At 41.7% G+C, this 21,395-nt stretch overlaps 3 protein-coding genes across 12 annotated transcripts in view; 2 read left to right on the forward strand and 1 right to left on the reverse strand.

The window, feature by feature from the left end:
• LOC118319180 (fibroblast growth factor 18) overlaps positions 1-21,395 on the reverse strand; it is a 209,752-nt gene that overhangs the window by 60,609 nt on the left and 127,748 nt on the right. The window lies entirely within an intron of this gene.
• On the forward strand, positions 7-3,003 carry LOC118319160 (protocadherin alpha-C2-like). The gene is made up of 2 exons (XM_047334608.1): positions 7-2,653; positions 2,958-3,003. The coding sequence occupies exons 1-2, from the start codon at positions 246-248 to the stop codon at positions 3,001-3,003; spliced, it is 2,454 nt and encodes an 817-aa protein (XP_047190564.1). The 5' UTR covers positions 7-245.
• LOC118319164 (protocadherin alpha-C2) lies at positions 2,899-21,001 on the forward strand. Of its 10 annotated transcripts, XM_047334207.1 has the most exons (4): positions 9,635-11,173; positions 15,162-16,412; positions 17,638-17,673; positions 19,136-21,001. In XM_047334207.1, the coding sequence occupies exons 1-3, from the start codon at positions 10,031-10,033 to the stop codon at positions 17,647-17,649; spliced, it is 2,406 nt and encodes an 801-aa protein (XP_047190163.1). In that variant the 5' UTR covers positions 9,635-10,030; the 3' UTR covers positions 17,650-17,673; positions 19,136-21,001. The 10 variants fall into 10 exon arrangements, with proteins under 10 accessions (XP_047190165.1, XP_047190159.1, XP_047190160.1 ...); XM_047334209.1 differs by lacking the exons at positions 9,635-11,173; positions 15,162-16,412 and adding an exon at positions 2,899-5,540; XM_047334204.1 differs by lacking the exons at positions 9,635-11,173; positions 15,162-16,412; positions 17,638-17,673 and adding exons at positions 2,913-4,289; positions 8,265-9,515.

The raw sequence follows: 21,395 nt of genomic DNA on the forward strand, positions 1-21,395 counted from the left end.
CATGACAGTGACTCGCTGTCGTTACGGCAGATCGCGAATCCAGCGGACAGCTCCGTGGTGCTGAAACGCCGCTCCGAAAAAAAAACACACACTCGTCAAATCAATGCTGAAATATCCTTTGGATGGAAATTTTATGAAAAAGTTTGTGATCGGAATCATTACAACAACGTTCAATATCACTGGAGATCTACACTATACTGACTGAAGTGCAGTAAACACAGAGAGCGATCCGGTCCTTTGTAACAATGGAGTCTGTCAGAAGGTACGTGCTGCTCGTCGTTCTTCTTTTTTCTTTCGTTCGTAACATATCGACCTCAGTGACTCATTATTCAATACCAGAGGAGATGAAAGAAGGATCCGTTGTAGCAAACCTTGCTTCTGATCTCGGCCTGGATGTGAAAACACTGAATCAGAGGAAGATGCGTCTCGACATCGTTGCAAATAAGAAATATCTGGATGTGAACAAAGAGACTGGAGAACTGTATATCGTCGAGAAGATTGATAGGGAATATATTTGTCTTGCAAAGTCTTCATGTTATTTAAAACTGGAAGTAATACTAGATAACCCAGTACGGATATTCAACATAGAAGTAGAAATTCTAGATATGAACGACAACGCCCCACAATTTAGAAGAGACGTCATACACTTAGACATTTCTGAAGCGACGTCAAAAGGAGAGAGATTCTCTCTCAGTAATGCAGTTGATCCTGATGTCGGGAGCAATTCAGTGAAAACATATCATCTGAGTGAAAGTGAAGATTTTAATATAGAAGTTCAGACAGGAAGAGATGGATCAAAGTTTACCGAATTAATCTTAAAAAAGACTTTAGACCGGGAGCAGCAGGCTGTTCATAATCTAATACTCACAGCTGTAGATGGAGGAACACCTGCTCGTTCTGGTACTGCCAGTGTTATTGTTCGTGTGTTGGACACAAATGACAACGCTCCTGCATTTGATAAGACCATGTTAAATGTTAAAATAATGGAAAATTCTCCCATAGGAAGTCTTGTTATTCATCTTAATGCAACAGATTTAGATGAAGGGTCAAATTCTGATATAATTTACTCATATAGTTTATATACATCAGAGAAAACACAACAAACATTTAATCTGAATCCTTCCACTGGTGAAATTACAGTAAAGGGAATGTTAAACTATGAGGACTTCAGGATTTATGATATGGAAGTTATAGCAACCGACCATGGAGACAATAGTTTATCAGGACAATGCACCATAAAGATTCTGGTTGAGGACATGAACGACAACCACCCAGAGATATCTATTAAATCATTTCAGAGTCCGATCAAAGAAAATGAGCCAATAGACACAGTGATAGCTGTAGTTAGTGTCAGTGATAAAGACTCAGGTGACAATGGAGTGGTTGATCTTCACATTCCAGATAATATGCCTTTCAAACTGAGAGAATCCTCTGATAACTATTATGAATTAGTGGTGTCAGAGCCGTTAGACCGTGAGAAGGTTCCAGAATATGGCGTCACCTTCACTGTTACAGACAGAGGTTCTCCTCCGTTATCTGACAATGAAACTATGACGTTAGAGCTGCTGGATGTTAATGACAATGTTCCACAGTTCCCTCAGTCATTTTATACCATACGTGTCATGGAGAATAACGCACCTGGGGCCTTGCTCAGTTCACTGACGGCCTTTGACCCTGACCTCCATGAAAACCAGTATCTGGTTTATTTCATCCTAGAGAGGGAGATAGCCAACACCTCCATGTCCATGCTGTTCTCCATCAACCCAGAGAACGGGAATCTTTACGCACTGAAAACTTTTGACTATGAGATCGAGAAGGAGTTTCTTTTCCACATCGAGGCCAGAGACTCTGGCTCTCCTCCACTCAGCAGTAACGTGTCCGTCCACATCATTATCGTGGACCAGAACGACAACGCTCCGGTTATTGTGTCTCCGTGGCGCGCACACGGCTCGGTGGTAGAAGAGAAGATCCCCAGATCCACCGATAAAGGATCTCTGCTTGCCAAGGTGATAGCTCTAGACACAGACTCGGTGCACAACTCTCGGATTACCTACCAGTTTCTACAAGTGACTGACGCCACCTTGTTCAGTCTGGACCAGTACAACGGAGAGATCCGGACTATGAGGATGTTCAGTTACAGATATCCGCGCCACCAGAGACTGGTTGTTGTTGCCAAGGACAACGGGGAGCCTGCTCTCTCTGCTACAGTCACCATCAAGCTGTCCACAGTGGAGACTGCGGTGAAGGCCTACTCTGACATGACTGAGGTGCCTCTAGAGTACGACATCTTCTCAGACCTAAACCTGTACTTGGTGATCGGTCTGGGCTCAGTGTCATTCCTCCTGCTGATCACCATCTTAGTCACCATCGTGCTCAAGTGTCAGAAACCCAAGCCCAGCAAAGCGGCTCCTCCCTGCAGGAACAGTGTGATCAGTGAGAGGAACTCCACCATCGCAGATTCCACTCTGGTCTCCAACGATGCCTACTGGTACAGTCTGTTTCTAGCGGAGACCAGGAAAGGAAAGATGGTGGTCAGACAGCCTGTGCCAAAGGGCTCCAGATACATCGTGTCCAGTTTACCAAGAGGAACGGGACTGACAGACACTAGTGGTTCTGCAGCTTCTACTCTGCAGGTAGGAATCATCAAAAACATGTTTTTTTTTTACAGGTGCCACTTTCTACTATTAAGTAATCTTCCGTTTTTGTATTCAATAATTTGTAGTTATATTTAGTTTCAGCAGTTAATCTGACAATGTTCGTTGGTGAACCAGATTTCTCTTGAAGTCATTGTAAAATTAATATCTACATTTAGCATGGTACAATATTTTAAGGTCATGTTACAAGCGTATCTGACAGTTTTGCAAAACATATGGTGGCGCTGTGACGTTATTAAATTGCCAGTCGAGTCCGTGAACGTCATGACAGTGACTCGCTGTCATCACGTGAACTAACCACAGCTCCGTGGTGCTGAAACTCCGCTCCGAAAACGCGCTCGTCCTTTAAATTCTGGAATATCGTCTGGATTAAAACGGTATTAATGTGCGTGGGGTCCATTGTAATTTTGGCAATTTTCACTGTCATGGGTAGAATCCATTTCAAAGACTGAAGTGCAGTAAACACAGAGAGCGATCCGGTCCTTTGTAACAATGGAGTCTGGCAGAAGGTACGTGCTGCTCGTCGTTCTTCTTTTTTCTTTCGTTCGTAACATATCGACCTCAGTGACTCATTATTCAATACCAGAGGAGATGAAAGAAGGATCCGTTGTAGCAAACCTTGCTACTGATCTCGGCCTGGATGTGAAAACACTGAATCAGAGGAAGATGCGTCTCGACATCGTTGCAAATAAAAAATATCTGGATGTGAACAAAGAGACTGGAGAACTGTATATCGTCGAGAAGATTGATAGGGAATATATTTGTAATACAAAGTCGTCAGCGTCTTGTTATCTCAAACTGGAGATAATACTCGAAAATCCAGTACGGATATTTAACATAGAAGTAGAAATTCTGGATATGAACGACAACGCCCCACAATTTAGAAGAGACGTCATACACTTAGACATTTCTGAAGCGACGTCAAAAGGAGAGAGATTCTCTCTCAGTAATGCAGTTGATCCTGATGTCGGGAGCAATTCAGTGAAAACATATCATCTGAGTGAAAGTGAAGATTTTAATATTGAAGTTCAGACCGGAAGAGATGGATCAAAGTTTGCCGATCTGATTTTAAGAAACCCTTTAGATCGGGAGCAGCAGGCTGTTCATAATCTAATACTCACAGCTGTAGATGGAGGAACACCTGCTCGTTCTGGTACTGCCAGTGTTATTGTTCGTGTGTTGGACACAAATGACAACGCTCCTTTATTTGATAAGTCCATATTAAATGTTAAAATAATGGAAAATTCTCCCATAGGAAGTCTTGTTATTCATCTCAATGCAACTGATTTAGATGAAGGGTCAAATTCTGATATAATTTACTCATACAGTTTATATACATCAGAGAAAACGCAACAAACATTTAATCTGAATCCTTCCACTGGTGAAATTACAGTAAAGGGAATGTTAAACTATGAGGACTTCAGGATTTATGATATGGAAGTTATAGCAACTGACCATGGAGACAATAGTTTATCAGGACAATGCACCATAAAGATTCTGGTTGAGGACATGAACGACAACCACCCAGAGATATCTATTAAATCATTTCAGAGTCCAGTGAATGAAAACATAGAACTCAACTCAGTGATAGCTGTAGTTAGTGTCAGTGATAAAGACTCAGGTGACAATGGAGTGGTGGATCTTCACATTCCAGATAATATGCCTTTCAAACTGAGAGAATCCTCTGATAACTATTATGAATTAGTGGTGTCAGAGCCGTTAGATCGTGAGAAGGTTCCAGAATATGGCGTCACCTTCACTGTTACAGACAGAGGTTCTCCTCCTTTATCTGACAATGAAACTATGACGTTAGAGCTGCTGGATGTTAATGACAATGTTCCACAGTTCCCTCAGTCATTTTATACCATACGTGTCATGGAGAATAACGCACCTGGGGCCTTGCTCAGTTCACTGACGGCCTTTGACCCTGACCTCCATGAAAACCAGTATCTGGTTTATTTCATCCTAGAGAGGGAGATAGCCAACACCTCCATGTCCATGCTGTTCTCCATCAACCCAGAGAACGGGAATCTTTACGCACTGAAAACTTTTGACTATGAGATCGAGAAGGAGTTTCTTTTCCACATCGAGGCCAGAGACTCTGGCTCTCCTCCACTCAGCAGTAACGTGTCCGTCCAGATCATTATCGTGGATCAGAACGACAACGCTCCGGTTATTGTGTCTCCGTGGCGCGCGCACGGCTCGGTGGTAGAAGAGAAGATCCCCAGATCCACCGATAAAGGATCTCTCGTTGCCAAGGTGATAGCTCTAGACACAGACTCGGTGCACAACTCTCGGATTACCTACCAGTTTCTACAGGTGACCGATGCCACCTTGTTCAGTCTGGACCAGTACAACGGAGAGATCCGGACTATGAGGATGTTCAGTTACAGAGATCCGCGCCACCAGAGACTGGTTGTTGTTGCCAAGGACAACGGGGAGCCTGCTCTCTCTGCTACAGTCACCATCAAGCTGTCCACAGTGGAGACTGCGGTGAAGGCCTACTCTGACATGACTGAGGTGCCTCTAGAGTACGACATCTTCTCAGACCTAAACCTGTATTTGGTGATCGGTCTGGGCTCAGTGTCATTCCTCCTGCTGATCACCATCTTGGTCACCATCGTGCTCAAATGTCAGAAACCCAACCCCAGCAAAGCGGCTCCTCCCTGCAGGAACAGTGTGATCAGTGAGAGGAACTCCACCATCGCAGATTCCACTCTGGTCTCCAACGATGCCTACTGGTACAGTCTGTTTCTAGCAGAGACCAGGAAAGGAAAGATGGTGGTCAGACAGCCTGTGCCAAAGGGCTCCAGATACATCGTGTCCAGTTTACCAAGAGGAACAGGACTGACAGACACTAGTGGCTCTGCGGCTTCTACTCTGCAGGTATGGGGAAAAAAAAAATATTCAACACAAATTACACCTAATGTATTCAGTGAATATCCATCTAGTTCACTCATATGTGACCAAAGCAGTCATGGCCTGTATGACATGTTAGCAATTAAAAAAAAATATGTCCTCTCTTCGCTCATTTGAAGTTTTCTAAAGAGATAAAACTATCTAAATGAACTATGCATTTGAAGTCAATAATCTTATTGTGCAGATAAACAACATGTTACAGAAGCCTTCTTACACTTGCTTGCATCTACTTTCAGTTTGGTCAGACAAGATCACAGGGAAATGTACCATTTGATTGATAATTAATCTTTAGTTTCTCTTTACTAAATATAATGTGCTTCAATGTATTTGGTTCAATTCATCTGCACCTTTCAAATGTTGAATGGAGAAATGAGGAACAATGTGGGGCGAAATGACACTGCATTGAATACGAGGTAATAATAGATAGAAAGTATCGCTCATTCACACGCGGACATTCTCGATTTCATCGTGTTTGGCATTGCCTTCATCCAAAGAGACGCGTAAAACCTGTGAAACACGTGTTGTGTTTCACGTTTTCAGCACAGATGTTTTTCGAGCATGCTCGTCCAAGAAAGCCACTTATACAGGTGCATCACCACATTTTACAACAGTTGTTGTTCAGTGCTTTTAATGTTCAAGATTACGACTTGTTATTCTTTCCAGGAACAACATATATGCAGTCAGAAAGTTGTCCAAACTCTTAAAATTAACATTTCATCAAATTTTAGATATGGGTGAATAGAATTTATCGTTTTTTCTACTGTGATGAAAGATGACGTCCACATGTCATTTCAAAGTTGTGACGATTGTTTAACTTTTATCAAACTTAAGACAAATCACAGGATATTTGAACTATCTGTCCATGCCATTATTCTATTCTTCTCGCATAGTGTATACAATGCTTAAATAAGAGACTACACAGGCTCGGTAACCAAATACGCGTGCAAAAAGATCTCTCACTCTATTACTGTTTTTACGCACAGAAAACGGAGGTTAAAAGTCAAAAAACGAACGTACGGGTTGTGACATATTTTTTTCTGCAATCACAGAATGTTATGTTATATATATGTTTATTTAAAATATAATGAATTCCAACTAGATTTACGAACTTATAAAAACAATACAAGCAATGACATAATAGAACACGCAGCTTTGGTCCCCACAAAAACCAGGCAGAAGAAAATCGGCAAACATTTGATCCTTTACTTTCACTATGAAAATTAAAACAACAAAAAAAAACAACTAATTTTTTCCAAAGGATTCTTGAAACCATCGATATGTAATGAGGAGTAAAGTCCCATCACGGACTGTTCACGTCGCTGCTCTCCACAAAAACACACTCACTGGTGAAGTCATCGCTCTCAGGAAACTTGATTGGAGACTGGGCAGAGAGACGTGACGCGTAAATCTCTGCCGACTCCAGTATGAAGACACGTAACCACTGGAGATCCTCGTTGTCTTCTATAATTCGATAAAAGGACTAACTCTCCGCTCCTCGCCACATCACGTTTCAAGACTTTTAAAAACGGATCAATGGATCATCATTCTCGTCAGTATTCCTGGAGAGGGTACGTTTCCGTATTTCTTTTTCTTTCCGCCATCACAACCACGGTCTCCGCCGTCACCCATTATGCTGTCCCCGAGGAAATGGAGGAAGGCTCTGTCGTCGCCAATTTAGCGACGGATTTGGGACTAGATGTGAAGACACTGACTAAAAGGAAAATGCGCGTAGACGCTGTTGGCAACAAAAAATATCTTGACATTAACAAAGAGACTGGAGAGCTCTTCATATTAGAAAGGCTAGACAGAGAGTTTTTATGCCCATTGAAAACAGCAGAGCCTTGTTTTCTTAAATTAGACGCGACAATTGAAAATCCAATACGAATGTTTAATATCGAGGTGGAAATCACGGACATTAATGATAACGCTCCTCATTTCCGGCGAGGAACGATGCACTTGGACATTTCTGAATCAAGCCCCATTGGAGAGAGGTTCTCACTGAATAACGCTGCAGATCCAGATGTGGGAACGAATTCTGTGAAAAATTATCACCTGAGCTCAAGTGAACACTTCTCCATTGAAATTCAGACCGGGAGAGACGGGTCGAAGTTTGCTGATTTGATCCTTAAAAAAGCTTTAGACAGAGAGGAGCAGGCTGTTCACAATCTAATCCTGACCGCTGTGGACGGTGGAGTTCCCACGCGCACAGGTACAGCCAGCATCATTGTTCGCGTGCTCGATGTGAACGACAACGCCCCTTCATTTGACAAAGACAGATATGTGGTAGACGTGATGGAAAACTCCCCGATTGGAAGTCTAGTGATCAAACTGAACGCCACTGATTTAGATGAAGGGTCCAATTCTGATATTGTCCATTCATATAGTTTATACACATCAGAGAGAACGCAAAATATGTTTAACCTGAATCCAGAAAACGGTGAAATCAGAGTGAAAGAGATGATTAATTATGAAGATATCAAACTTTATGAAATGGAGGTTATTGCCAGTGATAAAGGACAAAACTCCTTATCTGGACAATGTAAACTGACGATACAGGTGACGGATATGAATGATAATCATCCAGAAATTTCCATTAAATCATTTCAAAGTCCGATCAAAGAAAATGAGCCAATAGACACAGTGATAGCTGTAGTTAGTGTCAGTGATAAAGACTCAGGTGACAATGGAGTGGTGGATCTTCACATTCCAGATAATATGCCTTTCAAACTGAGAGAATCCTCTGATAACTATTATGAATTAGTGGTGTCAGAGCCGTTAGATCGTGAGAAGGTTCCAGAATATGACGTCACCTTCACTGTTACAGACAGAGGTTCTCCTCCGTTATCTGACAATGAAACTATGACGTTAGAGCTGCTGGATGTTAATGACAATGTTCCACAGTTCCCTCAGTCATTTTATACCATACGTGTCATGGAGAATAACGCACCTGGGGCCTTGCTCAGTTCACTGACGGCCTTTGACCCTGACCTCCATGAAAACCAGTATCTGGTTTATTTCATCCTAGAGAGGGAGATAGCCAACACCTCCATGTCCATGCTGTTCTCCATCAACCCAGAGAACGGGAATCTTTACGCACTGAAAACTTTTGACTATGAGATTGAGAAGGAGTTTCTTTTCCACATCGAGGCCAGAGACTCTGGCTCTCCTCCACTCAGCAGTAACGTGTCCGTCCACATCATTATCGTTGACCAGAACGACAACGCTCCGGTTATTGTGTCTCCTTGGCGCGCGCACGGCTCGGTGGTAGAAGAGAAGATCCCCAGATCCACCGATAAAGGATCTCTGGTTGCCAAGGTGATAGCTCTAGACACAGACTCGGTGCACAACTCTCGGATTACCTACCAGTTTCTACAAGTGACTGACGCCACCTTGTTCAGTCTGGACCAGTACAACGGAGAGATCAGGACTATGAGGATGTTCAGTTACAGAGATCCGCGCCACCAGAGACTGGTTGTTGTTGCCAAGGACAACGGGGAGCCTGCTCTCTCTGCTACAGTCACCATCAAGCTGTCCACAGTGGAGACTGCGGTGAAGGCCTACTCTGACATGACTGAGGTGCCTCTAGAGTACGACATCTTCTCAGACCTAAACCTGTACTTGGTGATCGGTCTGGGCTCCGTGTCATTCCTCCTGCTGATCACCATCTTGGTCACCATCGTGCTCAAGTGTCAGAAACCCAAGCCCAGTAAAGCGGCTCCTCCCTGCAGGAACAGTGTGATCAGTGAGAGGAACTCCACCATCGCAGATTCCACTCTGGTCTCCAACGATGCCTACTGGTACAGTCTGTTTCTAGCGGAGACCAGGAAAGGAAAGATGGTGGTCAGACAGCCTGTGCCAAAGGGCTCCAGATACATCGTGTCCAGTTTACCAAGAGGAACAGGACTGACAGACACTAGTGGTTCTGCAGCTTCTACTCTGCAGGTAGGAATCAACAAAAACATGTTTTTTTTTTTACAGGTACCACTTTCTACTATTAAGTAATCTTCCGTTTTTGTATTCAATAATTTGTAGTTATATTTAGTTTCAGCAGTTAATCTGACAATGTTCGTTGCTGAACCAGATTTCTCTTGAAGTCATTGTAAAATTAATATCTACATTTAGGATGGTACAATATTTTAAGGTCATGTTACAAGCGTATCTGAGAGTTTTGCAAAACATATGGTGGCGCTGTGACGTTATTAAATTGCCAGTCGAGTCCGTGAACGTCATGACAGTGACTCGCTGTCATCACGTGAACTAACCACAGCTCCGTGGTGCTGAAACTCCGCTCCGAAAACGCGCTCGTCCTTTTAAATTCTGGAATATCGTCTGGATTAAAACGGTATTAATGTGCGTGGGGTCCATTGTAATTTTGGCAATTTTCACTTTTATGGGTAAAATTCATTTCAAAGACTGAAGTGCGGTAAACACAGAGAGCGATCCGGTCCTTTGTAACAATGGAGTCTGGCAGAAGGTACGTGCTGCTCGTCGTTCTTCTTTTTTCTTTCGTTCGTAACATATCGACCTCAGTGACTCATTATTCAATACCAGAGGAAATGAAAGAAGGATCCGTTGTAGCAAACCTTGCTACTGATCTCGGCCTGGATGTGAAAACACTGAACGAGAGGAAGATGCGTCTCGACATCATTGAAAATAAGAAATATCTGGATGTGAACAAAGAGACTGGAGAACTGTATATCGTCGAGAAAATTGATAGGGAATATATTTGCCCTTCAAAGTCATCAGCTTCCTGTTATCTTAGACTGGAAGTAATACTAGAAAATCCAGTGAGAATATTTAACCTAGAAGTAGAAATTCTAGATATGAACGACAACGCCCCAAAATTTAGAAGAGACGTCATACACTTAGACATTTCTGAAGCGACGTCAAAAGGAGAGAGATTCTCTCTCAGTAATGCAGTTGATCCTGATGTTGGGAGCAATTCAGTGAAAACATATCATCTGAGTGGAAGTGAAGATTTTAATATTGAAATTCAGACAGGAAGAGAAGGGGCAAAATTTGCTGAATTAATTTTACAGAAGACTTTAGATCGGGAGCAGCAGGCTGTTCATAATCTAATACTCACAGCTGTAGATGGAGGAACACCTGCTCGTTCTGGTACTGCCAGTGTTATTGTTCGTGTGTTGGACACAAATGACAACGCTCCTGCATTTGATGAGTCCAAGTTAAATGTTAAAATAATGGAAAATTCTCCCATAGGAAGTCTTGTTATTCATCTCAATGCAACTGATTTAGATGAAGGGTCAAATTCTGATATAATTTACTCATACAGTTTATATACATCAGAGAAAACGCAACAAACATTTAATCTGAATCCTTCCACTGGTGAAATTACAGTAAAGGGAATGTTAAACTATGAGGACTTCAGGATTTATGATATGGAAGTTATAGCAACTGACCATGGAGACAATAGTTTATCAGGACAATGCACCATAAAGATTCTGGTTGAAGACATGAACGACAACCACCCAGAGATATCTATTAAATCATTTCAGAGTCCAGTGAATGAAAACATAGAACTCAACTCAGTGATAGCTGTAGTTAGTGTCAGTGATAAAGACTCAGGTGACAATGGAGTGGTGGATCTTCACATTCCAGATAATATGCCTTTCAAACTGAGAGAATCATCTGATAACTATTATGAATTAGTGGTGTCAGAGCCGTTAGACCGTGAGAAGGTTCCAGAATATGGCGTCACCTTCACTGTTACAGACAGAGGTTCTCCTCCGTTATCTGACAATGAAACTATGACGTTAGAGCTGCTGGATGTTAATGACAATGTTCCACAGTTCCCTCAGTCATTTTATACCATACGTGTCGTGGAGAATAACGCACCTGGGGCCTTGCTCAGTTCACTGACGGCGTTTGACCCTGACCTCCATGAAAACCAGTATCTGGTTTATTTCATCCTAGAGAGGGAGATAGCCAACACCTCCATGTCCATGCTGTTCTCCATCAACCCAGAGAACGGGAATCTTTACGCACTGAAAACTTTTGACTATGAGATCGAGAAGGAGTTTCTTTTCCACATCGAGGCCAGAGACTCTGGCTCTCCTCCACTCAGCAGTAACGTGTCCGTCCACATCATTATCGTGGACCAGAACGACAACGCTCCGGTTATTGTGTCTCCGTGGCGCGCACACGGCTCGGTGGTGGAAGAGAAGATCCCCAGATCCACCGATAAAGGATCTCTGGTTGCCAAGGTGATAGCTCTAGACACAGACTCGGTGCACAACTCTCGGATTACCTACCAGTTTCTACAGGTGACTGACGCCACCTTGTTCAGTCTGGACCAGTACAACGGAGAGATCCGGACTATGAGGATGTTCAGTTACAGAGATCCGCGCCACCAGAGACTGGTTGTTGTTGCCAAGGACAACGGGGAGCCTGCTCTCTCTGCTACAGTCACCATCAAGCTGTCCACAGTGGAGACTGCGGTGAAGGCCTACTCTGACATGACTGAGGTGCCTCTAGAGTACGACATCTTCTCAGACCTAAACCTGTACTTGGTGATCGGTCTGGGCTCCGTGTCATTCCTCCTGCTGATCACCATCTTAGTCACCATCGTGCTCAAGTGTCAGAAACCCAAGCCCAGTAAAGCGGCTCCTCCCTGCAGGAACAGTGTGATCAGTGAGAGGAACTCCACCATCGCAGATTCCACTCTGGTCTCCAACGATGCCTACTGGTACAGTCTGTTTCTAGCAGAGACCAGGAAAGGAAAGATGGTGGTCAGACAGCCTGTGCCAAAGGGCTCCAGATACATCGTGTCCAGTTTACCAAGAGGAACAGGACTGACAGACACTAGTGGGTCTGCGGCTTCTACTCTGCAGGTACAAACAACCACTCACTGCAGTTTTAATTCACCTTTTCCCTCATTTAATTGTGCGAGGAAAAGTATCTTGCCTGTTTTCAACACAGTTCACACTGCAATATTTCAATACTGGTCATTCGTATCATTATCATTTTTTTGAGGAAATCTTGTTTGCGGTAAGTAATAATGCAAAAAAAATTATACAATGATAAAGTTATTTCCAATTTAAAAATAAACAACAACAACAAAAAACAGAATCAGTCATGCATTAGTGCATACATAATTGTTTACTCAACCGCTGATGTTGTCCGTGGTTTTGTTTTGCAGTTTGATAACCTACCTGCTAGTTTCACTTTGTGTGTGTGTGTGTGTGTGTGTGTGTTGGCTGTTCTCTTCACACAGTAAACTTCCATTACAATAATTATACAATGTCTCTTTATGGTACCTTGAACAAGTTTTTAGAAAGTTCTGTCTATATTTAATTAAAGTATACTTTAAAAAATGCAGTTATTAGCTTTTCTCCCGGGAGTCTAAGAGTATTAAGTCCAGATCCACAGAGACTGGTGACTCAGCGTGCCTCCACTCTCAAGGTATGGGTTGAAAATGTATGTAACATGAGTTACACTTAACTTTATTTAGTGAACATCCATCCACTCCACTCATGAATTTGCTGCAATGTAAAAACTTGATATTTAGTTCTCTCATCTTCATTTACTCTAAGTTCGTGCACATAAAGAGTTAAAACCACCCATAATGAACTATATGATCAGACATAAAAATAGTAGGTTTGTACATTAACAACGTGTTAGAAAAGCCCTCTTAAACTTGCTGATACAAATATCATGACCTGAAAATGTACTCACACGTTGATAAGTATTCTTTAGATTCCATTACTAAGATATGTTAATTGTTTTTCTGCATATTTTTTCTGTATTTGGTATCAGAAGGAGCAACGAGGCACATTTAAATTGCATTAAAAAAGTAAAGATAAATAAATATTATTGATCATACACTCTTTGATTTCTCAATGTTGGCATTGTTTTTACGCACAGACATGCGTGCGTAAAAAAAACGGGGAGCACGAAGGAAAGAGGATACTGTGATTCCTTCTGCCTTTACATCCACTTGAAAAAAACACAAACAAACAAAGAAAACGTTTATATGTAAATGCAAAGGACTGATTGAATGGAAATCACTAATTCAGTGGCCACAATTTCACCTCGCATCTCGGGAATAAAGATTCTGAATTATAGAAATAAACGTCTCCCAATCAAAACTTTCTATTTTCACAAACTAGGATCAACACACTGCCACGGTTTAAAATAACATCAAATTATTGTTTAAAAAGTTGCAGAGACTCAGACAGGACTATTTTCGTCGCTGCTCTCCACGAAAACACACTTCCCGATGAGGTCATCGTTCCCACGATAGTTCATTGGAGGAGGAAAGTCAGTGGTGGCATTACATGCACGTCACTCCTCATCGGAGCACGGAGAAACATTTACTCTGAAGATCCGCGGCGCGTTTCTTTATTCAATAGGAGGACGATTTATCCAGGATTCAGCACTTGTCGAGGCTTTTAAAACGGAATATTCACGATGGCGCATGAGATACGACAGTTACTCGGGAGACGGTACGTCACCGTATTTATTTTTCTTTCCGCCATCACGACCACGGTCTTCACCGTCACCCATTATTCTGTTCCAGAAGAAATGGAGGAAGGCTCTGTCGTCGCTAATTTGGCAACGGATTTGAGGTTGGATGTGAAGACGCTGAATGAAAGAAAAATGCGCGTAGATGTAGTAGCCAATAAAAAATATCTTGATATTAACAAGGACACCGGGGAGCTGTTTATCTTAGCAAGGATTGACAGAGAGTTTCTTTGCCCTTCGAAAACAACAACATACTGCTTTCTCAAATTAGACGCGACAATTGAAAATCCAATACGAATGTTTAATATCGAGGTGGAAATCACGGACATAAATGATAACGCTCCTCATTTCCGGCGAGGAACGATGCACGTGGACATTTCTGAATCAAGCCCCATTGGAGAGAGGTTCTCACTGAATAACGCTGCAGATCCAGATGTGGGAACGAATTCTGTAAATAATTACCACCTGAGCTCAAGCGATCATTTTGCACTTGAAATTCAGACCGGGAGAGACGGGTCGAAGTTTGCTGATTTGATCCTTAAAAAAGCTTTAGACAGAGAGGAGCAGGCTGTTCACAATCTAATCCTGACCGCTGTGGACGGTGGAGTTCCCACGCGCACAGGTACAGCCAGCATCATTGTTCGCGTGCTCGATGTGAACGACAACGCCCCTTCATTTGACAAAGACAGATATGTGGTAGACGTGATGGAAAACTCCCCGATTGGAAGTCTAGTGATCAAACTGAACGCCACTGATTTAGATGAAGGGTCCAATTCTGATATTGTCCATTCATATAGTTTATACACATCAGAGAGAACGCAAAATATGTTTAACCTGAATCCAGAAAACGGTGAAATCAGAGTGAAAGAGATGATTAATTATGAAGATATCAAACTTTATGAAATGGAGGTTATTGCCAGTGATAAAGGACAAAACTCCTTATCTGGACAATGTAAACTGACGATACAGGTGACGGATATGAATGATAATCATCCAGAAATTTCCATTAAATCATTTCAAAGTCCGATCAAAGAAAATGAGCCAATAGACACAGTGATAGCTGTAGTTAGTGTCAGTGATAAAGACTCAGGTGACAATGGAGTGGTGGATCTTCACATTCCAGATAATATGCCTTTCAAACTGAGAGAATCATCTGATAACTATTATGAATTAGTGGTGTCAGAGCCGTTAGATCGTGAGAAGGTTCCAGAATATGACGTCACCTTCACTGTTACAGACAGAGGTTCTCCTCCGTTATCTGACAATGAAACTATGACGTTAGAGCTGCTGGATGTTAATGACAATGTTCCACAGTTCCCTCAGTCATTTTATACCATACGTGTCATGGAGAATAACGCACCTGGGGCCTTGCTCAGTTCACTGACGGCCTTTGACCCTGACCTCCATGAAAACCAGTATCTGGTTTATTTCATCCTAGAGAGGGAGATAGCCAACACCTCCATGTCCATGCTGTTCTCCATCAACCCAGAGAACGGGAATCTTTACGCACTGAAAACTTTTGACTATGAGATTGAGAAGGAGTTTCTTTTCCACATCGAGGCCAGAGACTCTGGCTCTCCTCCACTCAGCAGTAACGTGTCCGTCCACATCATTATCGTGGACCAGAATGACAACGCTCCGGTTATTGTGTCTCCTTGGCGCGCGCACGGCTCGGTGGTAGAAGAGAAGATCCCCAGATCCACCGATAAAGGATCTCTGGTTGCCAAGGTGATAGCTCTAGACACAGACTCGGTGCACAACTCTCGGATTACCTACCAGTTTCTACAAGTGACTGACGCCACCTTGTTCAGTCTGGACCAGTACAACGGAGAGATCAGGACTATGAGGATGTTCAGTTACAGAGATCCGCGCCACCAGAGACTGGTTGTTGTTGCCAAGGACAACGGGGAGCCTGCTCTCTCTGCTACAGTCACCATCAAGCTGTCCACAGTGGAGACTGCGGTGAAGGCCTACTCTGACATGACTGAGGTGCCTCTAGAGTACGACATCTTCTCAGACCTAAACCTGTACTTGGTGATCGGTCTGGGCTCCGTGTCATTCCTCCTGCTGATCACCATCTTGGTCACCATCGTGTTCAAGTGTCAGAAACCCAAGCCCAGTAAAGCGGCTCCTCCCTGCAGGAACAGTGTGATCAGTGAGAGGAACTCCACCATCGCAGATTCCACTCTGGTCTCCAACGATGCCTACTGGTACAGTCTGTTTCTAGCAGAGACCAGGAAAGGAAAGATGGTGGTCAGACAGCCTGTGCCAAAGGGCTCCAGATACATCGTGTCCAGTTTACCAAGAGGAACAGGACTGACAGACACTAGTGGCTCTGCCGCTTCTACTCTGCAGGTACAAATGACCACTTGATTTTGTTTGAATTGGCCTCATCCCTAAATCAGATACTGGTCATTGTTTTTGTTTCCTTCAGGGGAGTAAGTAATATTTATTTTTCAAAAATCATTATACAAAGGAAAAATAAAAAACAAAATCACAAAATAATTTTAAAAGGTGTGCATCAGTGCACAGTGTAGAACCACAAACATTATATTGTCCTCTCTCGCTGATGTTATCTGCGAATGTCTTTTACTTGTTTCATGTTTTGCGTGTGTTCAACTTATTCGTACAGTGACCGTTAACTGCCATAACTTAAAAAGAAAAAAATCCTTTCAGTTGTGTAATTAAAAGATATCTCAGAAAATGTATGGTTTAAATAAATATATTCAAATAAATATTCAGCAGCACAATAACAAATATAAAATTTAATCGTCCTCGTTCTGAAGAAAATATTGGAAATTTGAGGTTTTACCTTTCCTCCAAATAATATTCTCCATCTGTTAGTATGAGAAGTTTTGCTGTTGTTTTGTAGATCAGGACCTACTGAATGCTGGAGAGATTTGTATGACCTTGGTTTGTGTGATCTGGTATCAATGAAATGGTTTGCTCTTCCCTCACTATTCACAGTCAAGTCTAAAGCAGAATAGAAATAACACACACACACACACACACACACACACACACACACACACACACACACACACACACACACACACACACACACACACACACACACACACACACACACACACACACACACAGTGACCAAAAAGTAAGTAATACTTCACAATATGTCTCATTTATTTGTAATGCACAATTTGTTTTCAAATACTTCACTGCTTTCTTCTACATAAAAATACTAAGTAGCACTACAGCTATATTTGCTGTGGTGTGGAGCATTTTAGCACACATACTCTGCTACCTTTGTGGTGTAGGTCTCCCTTTACTGTCAACATCTATCCAACCTACCTATCTGGGTAAGTATTCTGCTGAAACAACATATACAGTAACTGAATGTAAATCTGTTCAACCGACTTTAATAGGAGTACTTGTAATAACATGCACTATCTTTTTCTAAAGGGTGACGGTAATCGAGGTACATCTGATTTCTATGTCACATGTTTCATTCATTGTGCCTCAACACCAACTCTGTGGTCCATAGGACACATACACAAATAATCCCTTTCTATGCTTGCAATGATCTGACCATTGATTTTTTTTTCTTCTCCCCTCTCTAAAGTATCCTAAATGAGGGAAGTCCACTCTGCAGTTGGAGGTATGCAGGAGTCTCACTCCCCCGCCCCAGATGTCCTTTTATGAATGATGTTTGATCTGTTAACAATGAATGTTGTTTTTTTTTATTCCTTTGTCTTGTTTAATTTGTCTTGGAGGACATGATTTTAATTGCAAAGGGTCACTCAGTTGACATCACACAAGTTTGCAGATTCTCCTGTTAGCCTCTTCATGCCCACATTTTGGTTCCTGTAACTCATAATAATATATCATCATTAAGTCTCACTAAAATGTTTCTGTGGAATCTAACTACCATCATAATTAACACTACGTCTTCCACTATTTCAGGATCATGTCTTTTGCGAGCATTTATTTTATTTGATTAAAGCCTAAAAATACAGCCACAACGACCTTCATTTACCCCAGGGGACAAAGACACCATGTCATAATAATTTTACTGATAGTCATCTTACTGAGAATATAGAGAATCTGAAAGTCTGTGGTCAGTTTTGCAAACAATCAAGCAATGGGCAATCCAGATGAAGTAGTATCAAAACTGTATTCCTGTGGCGACCTGATGGCTGGTTAGGGCACATAGCACATACAACTCCAGGCCAGCTGGATAATTTACTGCATGTCTTTTCCCTCCTCTCCTCTATTTTTCCTGTGTATCTGATCATTTGTTATTCAATTAAAAAAGGCACACGGGGCAAAACAATATACAATACCTGTACCAATACGAGAAAAACAGAATTCCTGTACTAGTCATTACATTTGGTGAACAAAGTGAAAGTCAAATATTGCCAGTCCCTGAGCCACACCCCTGTCTTCTACACTCATACAGTACTAATTATTCAATCATCAGGAGGATGCTCCACCCGAAGGTCATTGATTATAGTTCTAAAAATAGCACTTTCACTTCAACTAACAATGTTTGCTTTTCTGGATTTGCTATTTTTTTCACAATTAGGGTTTGCAGCTAATGCATATGTAAAGAAATTATTCATATGTCTTTACCGGAATCACTATGTTCTCAAATGGATGCTCTGCATATTAAGATTATCTGTGTTCATCCCCTACTGACTTCACTTTTTGTCAATGTTTGAGAGGGATTGGACCGTGACGTTTCTGCATGATTGGGTTAGTCATAAAGTTGTGTTATTGACTACTTACTGCAATAATGACACTTTTTAATTTCTGTCTGTTGAGTGTGAATTGTGACCCAATTCTTTGTGCAGGCGAGGCGCAAAGTGAAAGCAGTCACCCAGTTACCTAGCAACCACTCTCCTTCACATAATATTGGAGCATGGTTTTCATTGATAAAACCCGCTACCTCACCACCACATGTTCAACGATCTTCCCGACTCCTTCACCCACTTTGTCTTCTGCCTGAAGCCCCTCTCTTGAGCGACAGATGTCGGCTGCATGAGATATGTCAGTTTGGCCAGCCACAAGTATGTCAGTGCTCTCCAGCTTTATCTAATTCTCTCTTGTCTTGTTGGCAGGCATCCACCAGCAGCAGCAGCAGCAGTTCCAAATAAGGCCCCACACCTCCAGCTGCATCCTGGATCTACGCTGACGTGAAAGCTTCACAGAGGAAAGGAGAGGCCCCTGTCCACACCCAGCCATGTCCATCCTGCTCAGTCCAGTCCCGCACTACTCGTCCCACACAGTGTATATGTCCTGCTTTAACACCAGACAGACTATGGTGGATAATCAACGACACAAGCTTCCCCCCTCTCTTTCTTTTAAGCACATAAAAAGCCAATCAATATTGCCCCTCTGTCCGTTCAATATGCATGAGACTGCAGACTGCACGGCTTCAATCACACGCCAATACCGTCCGGAAGATTTCAAGAGGAGATAACCGCAGAGAAGCAGACTGTACGACAAATTGCACCAGTGGTTATTCAAAGAAGCCACAAGAAGGACTAATAGAGCGGACTCGGGAATGTCGAAATGCCTTTAAGAGACTGTTTTCCCTCTCTAAAAAAGAAACATTACATTTTGAACCTGTGTGCTTTGTCTTGCTCCATAACGGCATTGATGTATTATATATATATGTATATATATTTAAGTTAACTAAGAAGTGAAACAGCACAATTAAATAAATGTAAGAAAAGCACCAACCTAATATTTTACAGTGTGAAACTAAAAGGAGTCAGTATTTTATAAATGTGTTAGCTTCTAGTAGTTTTTTTTTTTGTACTTGACGTTGTGCTTTATATGTGAGCTAGGCCTTAATATATGAATGAGAGTGCTAAGAGATTCAAATTAAGTTTGCCAGTACATCAAATAGATAAAAGTGAGGTATTTTAGCCGTTATGTATCTGCATTTCAGTTGTTTTTGCATGGAGTGATCAAAGTACTTTGATAGGTATAGATATTTTATGATATTGAACAATCCATTGTCTGGAGTTAGGCATCACGGTTTAGTCTTTTACTAAACAACATGGAGGACCACATTTTATGGGACCACAACATGAAATACAACAGTTTAATACAGAACCTTCTTTTTACGAAGTCCTAAGGTCGTCAGAGAGGGTCAGCCGATCTGTAATCTCATCCCCTTTTCCTAGTTTAAAGACAAGAGGAGAGTGGCCATCAGTGGTGGGAGATTTTTATGGATTAAGACAGTTAAGTGTACTCAGTTTAAACTAAAGTGTACAGTGTGCGTGAATATTATGTCCACTTGGACATTGCTGGAGAATATGACTAGGTGATTAAAACAAACACAAGCGGACACAGCGAGTCTTTGAAAATGGTTTGATTCATGTCTCATTACTGCTGTATACAGAAAAACAAACATGACCATGTGCCATCACATTTTTCCTTTTTAAAAAATCTGGATGTTACTTTATTTTAACATCTTCTGACATTGTGCAACAAGCTGAGCATGAAGACTTACTGAAACAACATAGTTGTGACTGATTTCACTCAATGAAAGCTGTGCTCATTTGTATTACTGACTACCTTATGTGTTTGCATATGCAACACAGAGTGGGATACAGACATGACTGAAATATACAGTCGATCATATGTCTGCATCTATACATATGTATTTCCATTTCAATACCAATACTGAACTTGAACAAAAACAGTTTAACACTTGTGCCATCATTTTTATTGGACAACTCGTATGTGAAACAGTAAAACAATCAGAAACCACTTAGTCAAACTCTTAAGCACAGCTCACATTGCATTACTTGTATAAAGTTGTTATGTGTTACAGGCAAACATACATCAAGTGCTTTTGTACAGTGGTATGTTAATGGTGCGATATGTAGTGGATTGTGAAATGTGAGCTTATTGTACACTATGGTCCGGTCTGTATGGTCTAATAAATACAAAGAGCAAAATAGAAAAACAAAGTTAGTGAAGAACTTCTGAATCTTTCTGAATTTTGGGACAGCTGCATTCATGAAAAAATAGGTTTTAATTCTGGCCTAGTTGACAGAAAATGTCATAAATTTACTTAATTATAATTCCTGCACCGCCCTTGTCATCCAGTCAACCAGCATGCTTAAGTTTAACTTCACTAAGACCCTTTTGGTTGATATCTCAGAATGTTTAATTTCCAAAACAAATCACAAGCAATGCTGGTCTTAGAACATTATGAATCTTTGATTTTCCTGTACAGATGATTTGAGGTGCTGTAGGTTTATTGATTTTGCCGATTTAAGGACTCCAGTCCTTAAAAAAGAATTTAGGTAAATGATCATTTATCTCACTGAGTGAGTTGATTAAGGGGCAGTGGTACTAAAG

The sequence above is a fragment of the Scophthalmus maximus genome, chromosome 9 (assembly GCF_022379125.1).
Source record: "Scophthalmus maximus strain ysfricsl-2021 chromosome 9, ASM2237912v1, whole genome shotgun sequence".
NCBI lineage: Eukaryota > Metazoa > Chordata > Actinopteri > Pleuronectiformes > Scophthalmidae > Scophthalmus > Scophthalmus maximus.